General features: G+C 40.8%; 1 protein-coding gene across 1 annotated transcript in view; it reads right to left on the bottom strand.

The window, feature by feature from the left end:
- LOC134353760 (tryptophan 5-hydroxylase 1) overlaps positions 1-12,011 on the bottom strand; it is a 28,827-nt gene that overhangs the window by 13,823 nt on the left and 2,993 nt on the right. The window contains exons 2-4 of the mRNA XM_063062107.1: positions 8,596-8,742; positions 4,908-5,091; positions 1,181-1,281 (exon numbers count right to left, since the gene is read on the bottom strand). Of these exons, the coding sequence (XP_062918177.1) occupies positions 1,181-1,281; positions 4,908-5,091; positions 8,596-8,742 (432 nt within the window). The remainder of the gene's footprint in view (positions 1-1,180; positions 1,282-4,907; positions 5,092-8,595; positions 8,743-12,011) is intronic.

The following is a 12,011-nucleotide window of genomic DNA, read 5'->3' as shown; positions in this document are numbered from 1 at the left end:
CTGTTGCAGCTCACACAGGATGAGGGTGGGACTGCAGGTGCTACAGAGAGCCTGCGAGGAAGTCACACAGTTCCCAAGATGTGTAGGAGTCAAACAAATCCAAACTAAACACTGTAAAACCAAATCCAATGGATACTGCTTCTGATGCAGCTGTGATGGTGCTTACACAACCTTGTCCCTCAGAGTCCCGTAACACGGGCAGCTCCAACATCACATCACAGCAAACGGTGTGTGTGGGGGGGGGGCAAGTTTCTGAATAAAAGCTCATCACAGCAAGTCTTGATGGCCTTTTTCAAAAGCTTGCTACTATCAAAGGCCCTTACATCATTCATCTATTTAAATCAGACACTTGCAAATGGGCTTAAGTAATTTAACAAATTAAAGAATAAATTTAATTGAAAATGCCTTAAAGTACTAGAAATAAAGGAAAAGAAGTAAACTGCATATCTACATCTACCTTTTTACTCAAAGTCAGCAACCTCATCCAATATGTCAGCCATGGTTGGGATAGCATGAATGCGAGGTGCATCCAGCCCATTTCCCCAAAACATCAGGGACTGCTCTGTCACTGGACCCAGTTTGAGTCCTATGGGGAGGTGGCAGGCGCACCAATCATCTCCAGATTCTGCTTTTAAATGCATAGGTCTGGAAGTCAAAGACAGGGCAACCAGCAAGGAGGATGTGGTAAACCATATATATATGTTGTAACTGGGTTACCTGTCTGGACACGCCCCTCTGCTGACTGCTCCTGTGGTTCCTCCCACAGACCTCTGAATAAAGGCGATTGTGTCACTGCTCCTCCCTCAGTCCAGGACAAATACTCAGCATAGACGTTGGTCCATTTACTGTTATAAAAGCCTTTCAGTATTTACTCTACTTCCAGTCTTTTGGAGTAATTGATAGTACATCAGAGGACTTTACCAAAAAGTTCCCTATGGAAACGCTGGCCATGGGTGTGAGCATGCTCCCACCCAATCTTTCCTCAAACCTGCCCACTTTGTTTTACTGGAACCAGGAGGAGAGGCAGGAGGATAATCCATTCCCGAGAGAATGGCTGGCCATTCGAGTAGAATGACAAGGCTAGAAACCTTGATTTAAGAAGTGATTTATTTCATAACCATAAGCAGCCAGTGAAAGCAGGGGAGAAGGCTGACTTCATGAGGTAACTGCCTTTACATACCGGGTGATCTGCATCCAGGTCAGAACCGTACATCAGCACCCGGTTTGCACATTTATCCAGGTCCTGGATCTTCCTTGGAAACCATGGAGTAAATTCCATATCTGCAGAGAGCAGAGTACTTACATTATAAAGCAAGTGCTGTCTTCATCTTTACACAGAAATATGTTCAGTCGTCACGTCAGCACATTATACACAGAAGCAACATTAGTACTGAATAGAAGCATTTGGGAATTTGTATTAGCTTCTCTTGGAACTCATTTGTAAAAAAATGAAACAGGCCATTTTTAATTTCAACGCTGAGGAGACGATGCTACTTAACATTATTCCATCAGCTGAAATGAGAATCACAGAGTGAAAATTGAGTAACATCTTCTCCTCAGCATTGAAATTTAAAATTGATCTGCATGTCTATTAACAAACAAAGATGGTAATGTCTCTCTTATACATTGAGAAACATGCTTGTTGTAGAGAAGAAACAGTCCATATTTACATTGGGACAGAGGCATATGACCGGTAGCATTCCATAATTAGATAAAGATAGATATGACAAATAAGTATTACAATTTTAAATGGAAAAGCAGTTTATATTCATATAATGCTCACACAGCAGACAGACGATACATCACATATGTAAATGCAAAGGCAAATATTATAAATTAATATTACCCCTTTATAAGAGGAAGACAAATAATGCCATAAAGATTCTTTATATACAAAGAAAGCTATACATTACTAATGACTATTATTTGTTTGTAAACAAAAATGAATATATTACTAACAGTTTATATTCTATGTCCATAAAGAGAAACTACATATTGCAGATAAATAACATTAATTTCCTTTGAGACTGGTAGAGAGGTAAAAAATGAGTAATAACATGTACTTACGTAGAGACAAGCAAAGATTAAAGACAAGTAATATCCTGTTTTAAGTATTTATGTAGGGAAAGACATTAAATCATACATAAGCAGGTCCTTTTGATCCACCTTAACAACGATGTGTGTCTACCCTAATCCCATTAGCTTGCACTAGGCCCACCAGGCCCGTATCCCTCTACACCCTTCCTTCCAAGTACCAGTCCAAATCCTTTTAAATGATATACAGTAATTGTATCTGCTTTCACCACCTCCTCTGATGGCTCATTGCAGATATTGACCCTCACCCTGTTTGAATCCTTTACATTTCCCCCTTTCTTCATTGTATTGACTTTAAAATGCTCACCTTCATTTTTAAATCCAATTTTTACCTCACTTAACCACGTTTGCCACCAACCTCTCAACATTATCACTTTCTTTTCTCTTGTAGGCCTCTTAATTTTCCTTGTTCATTCCCTATTCTCAATGGAAGAATCTTCCATCATCACCCCCTCTGTGTTAATTACTGATACAAACTCTGACATCAATGACCAGTCTGTTCTGAAAAGACCCATTTACTTTATTGTTGCTGTGCCAATTATTATATCTGTGGTTAAATGTTTAAACACTTATGGATTGTTTAATAAAATATGCTACTGGCTCGTCCATGGAATCACACTAACATACTGAGTAACATGCACTCACAGTGATACAGCTCCACTTACGAACACATTTACTGATAGAAAATGACATATACACGCAGTGACTACTTTATTAAGTACACCTGCACACCTACTCGTACTCACAGTGATACAGATCCAGTTCAAAGGCATCCGTTAGTCTTGTGAGACCGTGGATCTGCGCCTGGAAAGTCTTCACTCTCCAGGGCGTAGGCCTGGGCAAGGTTGTATGGAAGACCAGCAGTTGCCCATGCTGCAAGTCTCCCCTCTCCACAACACCAATGTTGTCCAAGGGAAGGGCATTAGGACCCATACAGCTTGGCACCAGTGTTGTCGCAGAGCAATGTGTGATTAAGTGCCTTGCTCAAGGACACAACACATTCCCTCGGCTGGGGCTTGAACTCACAACCTTCAGGTAGCTAGTCCAATGCCTTAACCATCTGGCCACGTGCCCACACTTACAGATCCACTTACGAACACATTTACTGATAGAAAATGATACATACACTCAGTGACTACTCTATTAAGTACACCTGCACACCTACTCGTTAATGCGACTATCTAATCAGTCAATTATGTGGCAGTAACTCAATGCATAAAAGCATAGAAATATCGTCAAGAAATTCAGTGGTCTGAGTATCTCAGAAACTGCAGACTTCCTGGGATTTTCCCACACAGCAGTCTCTAGGATTTATTGAAAATGGCATGTAAAACAAAACATCCAGTGAGCAGCAGTTCTGTGGGTGAAAACACTTGTTAATGAGAGTGGTCAGAGGAGAAGAACCAGACTTGTTCAAGCTGACAGGAAGGTGACGGTAACTCAAATGACCACACATTACAGCAGTGGTGTGCAGAAGAGCATCTCTGAATGGTCAACATTGGCAGTGAAGTGCTTGAGCTACAGCAGCAGAGGAGGTACCTAATAAAGTGGACACTGAGTGTATATTATCATGGACTGACATATGAACAGTAATACTCAGGTTCATAAATGCCTGTGGCCTGCTGGGTCTCAAAACCTCTCCCTATACCTGGACCTTGGATTTCTTGACAGAAAGACCACAGTCAGTCTGTGTTGGCAGCAACATATCTAGCCCACTGCTGATGCATGAACGCGCTGCTAGATCCATTTCATACCAAATATTGTGTTCGCTGATGAGATAACAGTCGTTGGGCACATCAACAATAATGATGAGGTGGCACACAGAGAAGAAGTAGAGTGGCTTGTAGAATGGTGCAGGCACAACAATTTGAGTCTCAACCTGGACAAGGCCAAAGTTTTGATTGCGGAGTTTAGGGAAGTGCAGGCTGAACAAACCTCACTGCACATAAACATCTCCTCCATGGACAGAGTTAGGAATACCAGGAATCTGGAAGTACACCTAACAACGATCTCACCTGGTCCCTCAACACCACCTCTTTAGTGACAAAAGCACAGCAATGTTTCCACTTCCTGAAGAGATTGAGTTGAGCAAGGCTCCCCACCCCCTCCTGTTGTAACCAAGTTTTACAGGAGCACCATTGAGAGTACCCTGATCTACTGTATTGCCGTTTGGTGCGTGAATTGCAAGGCACCAGACCACAAGACTCTACAAAAGAGTGTGAGATCTGCTGAGGGGATCATCAGGGTCTCCCTTCTACCCATCTGGGATACTTATCAGAGCAATCCTTAGCATTGTCAGTGATCCCTCCGATCTATCTAACAATCTCCTTGACTCCCTACCAACAGGCAGAAGGAATCATAGCATTATGACAAGGACTGCAATGGGAAAAAGCTTCTTCCCCAGGCCGTGAGACTACTGGACAACCCGCCACCATCCAAGTCTCATCTTGTACAGTATGAAGCACCAGTAGCATTTATACTGTTTTACTTTTTAACTTGTGTTGTAAATGCAACTTATTATTTGTTGATTTATTTGTGGTAATATTACTTTATGTGTTGTGCATGAGTTATATGTACTGTGTTGTGCACCTTAGTCCAGAGGACATTATTTGGTTTGGCAATACTGTACACAGTACTGTACATAGTTATGGTCGAATGACAATAAACTTGAGCTTCAACATAAATACACATAAATCAGCTCAATGATAATGACAGACATATTTTCATAAAACACTCTTACAGAACCACTGTTACACTCACTGGGACTCCTCCAATAAAGCACATTCACACAAACAGACTGCTTTGATTCTTACCATCGTCCTGTGCATAAGAGTTGTCAGGCGAGTTCAGAGTGACTACGTTAACATGACTTTTCAGAATCTGGATGATTTCATTAAGTTGTTCTCTGTTACTGTCACAGTCTAAAAAAATCTCAAACTCAGAGTTCCTCCGTTTGGACTTTCGGGACTCGATGTGAAGCAGATTCACGTGCTTCTCCTGGGGAGTGAGAAGACACAATAGATAAAACCAATGAGGTTTAAGCTAAGAATGACAAAACTACACAGCAAACTTACAACAGTAAGCAACCTGACTTTGAACTTCACAAATGTTGTGCTATCTTTGACTGTAAAATATTCCAAAAGAACCTTGAGAGCATCTACTTCTCTTTAACTAAACTTTAATAAAAGCTGCCATGATTAAACAACCAATAGAGGGAGGTAATAAATACTGAATCTAATTGGCTCCTTATTATACAATCCTCAGGTACAGCTCCAAATAGAGAATATCCATACAAGTGGAATATTAGATCAAGGGATCAGCCTATCTCAACTGAGTAAACCTTTTGAGGTGGAAGTTGACAAGGACCAAATCAACTTGAGATGGAGTGAGTTGTGAGGGTCTTAACTGAGCAGCAACACAAGTTGTGAAGCACTAACAGTGTCCCCGGTAAATAAATATGAGAATCTCTTCCATTGTTATTGTTTCGCAGTGCTATTCATAATTTCTTCAAATGGCTTTTGCATTAACTATGTTGGAGATATCTTTAGGAAAGCTAGCTACATAAAGCATTAATCGTTAATCAAAATAAAAGAAGGAATTACTGGAAATGCTCACAGAGTCAGTCAGCATATTTAGAGACAGAAACAGAATTGTTATTACAGGCTGATGATCTTTCATCAACATGATGTTATTTATTTTTGCATTTGCTGCTTTTCCTGTTTTCTAACGTTCCATATTTTAGTTGCAGATATCCAGTGTTCACTAGGCTTTAATTTTACTAATTATTACATGTGCATGAAAACTTCCCTGGCTTGGTGAAAAGGATCATGTTGAACTCATGCACTTCTGTACGGGGTAGAATAAATAGTCAGACTGGGTTCATTGCTGAGAATTGTATAAAGCAAGAGAAGGTTATCAAAATCTAGGTGGTATCAGCAGAATGAAACTCAGATTTAGGATGCACCTTCTAATTAATCCAATTTAAGATGCCTTATGAATCCCACAGACAGAATTTACAGCTGAAAAGTCCGTGAGTTAAGATGACCATAAAGTAATTTATCCATTTCATTTAAGCTTTTTTTGTATTAACAGTGAAACACTCCTAAATATTCACATTGGTTCTACATTTTCTGATGCTACAGTTTAGACTTCTGTTATTAATGGAACTTAGGTCAGTTTAGTATGTGGAAAGCAATTGTAAAGTTGCAGGTGAACGACTATGGATTTATTATCTTTCTATTAGATGATGTCGTCTAATTACAAAATCTAGATTCGTTCTACCTAGGGACACTTAAGCATTACATGCAATTTTACTGAAAATAGAGGTTCTCCAAAGTAGTTGTATATAAAAATGCCTCACTGTGAAATATTTTACTTCCATTGGCATTTAATGTTAACAGTTTATTTTCACTAAAGCTGCACAAATGGAAATTCTATAGGAAAATAACATGGCTTTGGCATATTTCATTTTGCATGACTATTTTCTAAAAAACTGAAGCACTAAAACAGGAACTGTGTACTTCCCAAGAGCAACTGGTAATTGAACCAAATTGCTGGCACTTTGCTGTGAATGAATCACAAAAGGACACCAATTCTTAAAGAAAGCTTGACAGCCAGTCAGCCACCACATGTAATGAGAAAAGAGAGTCTGCAGGAAAGAGGGAGAACACTTCCAGATCCATTCAGTGGTAGTGGGGCTCGTGAATGCCAGAGGCAAGGCTGAAGGATTCACTATAGTGTTCAGCCAGAAGTACTAAAGAACTAATCCATCGCAACTTCAACCATCAACTAATTCAGTCTTTGGCCAATACAATTTACTCCATGGGATGTAAGTAAACAGCTGAAGCACTGAATATACTGTATACGGCAATAGTTTTGATGATCCTTTGGTAATTTCATCTCTGTGAGACTTTATGGGTGCAGCTGAGGAATAAGAGAATGATCACCTTGTTGGGGTTGTACTATATGCTCCCAAATGGACAAAAGGAGGTAGAAACACAAACAGTTGAAAAAATTGTGAAAAACAAAGTTGTCATAGAGAGGATTTTAGCTTTCAAACATGGACTGCGGCTGCCATATTATTATATGGGACAGCTATAGGCAGCTGAGATCAAGTGATTCCCACAAGAAAATACAGGGGACATTGAAGTGTACTCGAGAAGCAAGTCAAGAGTGCGAAGGGGCACATTAGATTGCTTTGGCAAAGAAAACTGAAGATTTATGTGTAAAGATTTTTTTTAATATATTGAACAACTAAAAGGAGAATAAGGCCCCTCAAAGACCAAAGTGGACATCTATGTGTAGAGACACAGAGGATGGGAAAGATCATCAATTAATATTTCACCTATTTTTTTTATTTTTGAGAAGGGCCTGAGGACTGGAACAAGGAAGGGGATACTTGAATTAAAACTCCTCTTCCTGTGTATCATCTGCATCCCTCCATTCCTTTCATATTCATAGGTTTATCTAAAAGTAAGTGCCCACTGTCTCCTAGTAACCCACTCCAGGTACCTAACCCATCTCTTATATTTTATCTATATATCCTTTGTTTTCTTCAGAGTAATGGAGCCTGATAGAAATTCAGTATATAAAATTGAAATACATAGACAGGGTAGATAGTCAAGAGTCTCTATCGTGGGGTGGAAATATCAAAGATGAGGTTGGGGAGGTTTAAAAGAGATTTGCAAGGCAGTCTTTTAACAAGGGTAGGAACATGCTGCTAAGGGAGGCAGATAGAACAGAAACATTTAAGAGGCAGTTAGGCAGGCACATGAACAGCAGGGCTTGAAAGGATATGCAGGCAGATGAGATTGGGTTAAATTGGCATCATCACAGGTGAAGTCATTGTGGGTCCATGATGTACTGTTGCTGTGATATAATATTTAATGCATGCCCAAATTTAGGAACAGGCATGAAGACAACCAAGATGATCGGGAGAGCTGATTTGTAATAATAATAAGTTGTAGACTCAGAACGTGAGTATCCATATCCAGTAAGTGTCATCAGACCTGGAGCTGCTCCTTCAACAAACTTTGGAAGTAGATGTTATTGTTTGCTCAGGATTTGTATTTGAAGACACTGAAGTTTCACTCTCAGACTCCTTAAGGACTTCCTTTGTGCATGTCCCTAGTGTGAAAGTTGGCACAGTGATGCAGATGTCTCAATGATTCTGCAGCTTGGGTTCAATTTTGTACTGTGATGCTGCAGGTATGGACTTTACACATTCACTCTGTGGTAGATTAATTGGTTAATATAAAGGTCTGGGTGGGTGGGAGAAGAAGCAGGGTGAATTTAATAGGCACGCACATGAGAGTTGGTTACTAGGAGGTAAGTGGGGGAACTGAGTTGACAGGATTCCTCAGAGAACTGACCGCGACATGACGGGCCGAAAGAACTCCATGTACAGCATGCAGTACGCTTTTTAAAAAGAATATGAATGAACTGGAAAGTGAATAAAAAGAATTTGTGTTGCTAACTCCAAATTTAATGCAGTAATGTCACCTGGAAAAGTCTCAGTGCCTTTGCCAGACCTCCAACCTCATTCTTCAAAGAGAAGACAACTGCCACTCGTCCCCGCTCCACAGACACATTGCAATTCTCCTTATTCTCCTTGCTCTCTTCAATCTTGCAGAAATTCGATTTGTTGATCTGCAATAATGACAAAAGAGTGACAGGGATAGTCCTGAGAGGTTACTTAAGAAAAGTGTCTTCTGGTAACATGAAGTTGTCTCACTAAATTGGATGTGATTAAAAAATGCGTAGAATCTAGTGTATTTACAAATGTAGTGAATCCAGTGAGATAGCAATTTCCATGAGGCAGCACACAAATGTAAAAGTGGATGCCTGAGGCAGAGATACAGAAAGGGCAGAAAGGCCATGCACAGGCTCTCACTTCAATTACATCATTAAAAGTGTAACTAACACAATTCTGCTCAATTGCACAAGGGAGAAGAGGCCCTGGGGGAAAAATGGTGTGGCAGATTGTACCAAAAGTTGCAGACAGGTCTTAAAAAAAAAGAAATGATAATGCACAACAGGGGCTATTATTAGAGTTTTTTAAAGTTTTATTTATGTCAATGTGCGTCATGTGCTTACTGTCTGTAAACTGTCAAGTTGTGTACTATATATATTAAGTATTTGTAAAAGTGTAGGATACCTTTGTGTTAATGAGATGTCCTCTGTAATAGTATGTTGGTGCAAAGGATGACAATATCACTAATGTGTCTTCTGGTGGGCATCTCACTCACTGATAGCCAATACTGGAAAATCACTCAATATTTCCCAGTATGTATTGCCAATTTTGGCTAAATTGGATAACATCCACTGGAAGAACATTCTGCCATGTTTTCATCTGCTGTGGATAGTCCATACTGCACTACTCTTTAAAGTGAAGAGTACTATGGGAGGTGATGGCATGAAGAGGTAAAACAGGGAACCCTCAATCTTCATGCCCATTATTGACTGTCCAATTGTTAGTAAATTGGTGAAGTGGAATTAATTATTGCATCTCTGTGTTTGTTTGTGTGTAGTAACCCTTTGTGTAATGAGTTATTTGGCCAGTGTGTGCATAGTTACCACCATTTGTGTGTGTTATGCACTCTGAGTGTATCTTTATTAGAAACCTTGTTTATTCATCTGTGTGCCTTTAGTGGCTCAATATCCTGAATATGAATGCCTATCCATATACAATGATATTATTTTCTCAACAAGGTGGCACACATACGAATCTATGAACTACAAGAGGAGTAGGTTACCTGACCACTCAAGCCTACTCTGTCATTTAATGAGATCATGATGGATATGATGGTAAATTCAACTCTGCGTTTTCATCTATCCATGGTAACCTTTCCATCTCTCACTTATTAACAATCCATCCACTTCTGCCTTAAAATATTCAAGGACTCTGGTTTCAATGCTCTTTGAAGAAGAAAATTTCGAATACTCATGATCCTCCAAGGAAAAAAAATCATCTCAGTTCTGTCTTAAAAAGGCAATTCCTTTTCTTTAAACAGTGATCATTGTTCTAGATTCTTCAAGGGGAAGTTTCACATTCATTTTGTCAAGATCCCTGAGGATCTTGTATATTTCAATCACGCCCCCTCTCCTGCTGAGCCTGTGCAACCTTTCTTCATAATGTGCATGGCACAATCAGTATGTTTGCTGATAATCTTAAATTAGCAGATCGGGTTGATAGTGAAACAGATTATAATGAATTGCAAAGCGGTCTTGATCAGTCAGGAAGATGGGCTGATCAACGGCAAATGGGTTTCAATTTACAGCAAACACATAAAATGGTGGAGGAACTCAGCAGGTCAGGCAGCACCTGTGGAGAGGAATAAAGAGTTGACATTTTGGGCCAACACTATTCATCAGGTTTGGAAAGGATGGGGAAGAAGCCAGAATAAGAAGGTGGGGAAGGGGAAGGAGTACAAGTTGGAAGGTGATAGGTGAAGCCAGGTGAGGGGGGAAGTAGGTGGGTGGGGAAGGGGGCGGTTGAAGTGAGAAGCTGAGAGGTGATAGGTGGAAAAGATTGAAGAAGAAGGAATCTGATAGAAGAGGAGAATGGACCATGGGAGAAAGGGATGGAGGAGGATTACCAGAAAGGGTGATAGGCAGGTGAGAAGAGAAGGGATAAGAGGGAAGCCAGAATGGGGAATGGAAAAGGAGAGCAGGGGGATGGGTGAGAATTTACCAGAAGGTGGAGAAATTGATGTTCATGTAGTCAGGTTGAAGGCTACCCAAACAGAATATGAGATGCTGTTCCTCCATCCTGAGAGTGGCCTCATCATGGCAGCAGAAGAGGTCAAGTACCGACGTGTTGAATGGGAATGAGGATTGGAATTAAAATGTTTGGCCTCCGGTAGATCTTCCCTGGTGTGAACGGTGCTCGACAAAGCGATCCCCTAACCTATATCGGGTCTCGCCAGTGTAGAAGAGGCCACACCGGGAACATTAGATACAGTAGATCATCCCAACGGACTTGCAGGTGAAACGTTGTCACATCTGAAAGTGTTTTGGACCCTGAATGATGGTGAGGAAGGAGGTGAATAGACAAGTGTAGCACTTGTTCCGATTGCAAGGATAAGTGCTGGGAGAGATCAGTGGCAGGGACAAATGAACAATGGAATGAAAGAGAGAGAGAGAGAGAGAGAGAGGTCCCTGTGGAAAGTGGAGAATGGGGGGAGAGGGGGAGGGGTGAAGGTAAAGATGTGTTTGGTGGTACGGTCCTGTTGAAGATGGAGGAAGCTGCATGATGTGCTGGACGTGGAGGCTGATGAGTGGTAGGTAAGGACAAGAAGAACTCTATCCCCGTGAGGCTGTGGGAATATGGGTTTGGATGGATGTCCAGGAAATGGAGGAGAGGAGATGAGCAGTGGATAGCATCATCATCATCTCCTCCAGGTCACTGGTTTCAACTTAGATAAATGTGAAGTGATGCATTTTGGACAATCATACCAAGGTAGGACACATGCACGGAATGGTAGTACACTGGTGAATATGGCGAAAACAGGGTGATCTGGGAATAAAAGTGCACAGTTTGCTGAACGTGTAGACAGAGTGGTGAAAACGGCATTGGGCATGTTGACCTTCATCAAGTTTAGGAGTAAGGACATTATGTTGCATTTGCGCAAGTTACTGCACATGGACTATTGTGTACAGCTTTCGTCAATAAGAAACACGCGATCAAGATGGAGGGACTGCAAAACGATTTATCAGGACGCTGCCCGGATGCTGACTAGAGGGTATGAGCTATCGGGAAACCTGCACCGAACTGCTTCCTTGCATTAACACGTTGCTTACATAAATAAGTCAATACTGCATACACTTGTCTCAATGTGGTCACCAATGCCCTTTAAAACCACTTTAATTCCCCTAGTAAACGATATCATTGACAAGGCAAACAACAGAATTCTGCA

The sequence above is a fragment of the Mobula hypostoma genome, chromosome 11, assembly GCF_963921235.1.
Source record: "Mobula hypostoma chromosome 11, sMobHyp1.1, whole genome shotgun sequence".
Classification (NCBI taxonomy): domain Eukaryota; kingdom Metazoa; phylum Chordata; class Chondrichthyes; order Myliobatiformes; family Myliobatidae; genus Mobula; species Mobula hypostoma.
This window is presented reverse-complemented; position numbering and strand designations above follow the sequence as displayed.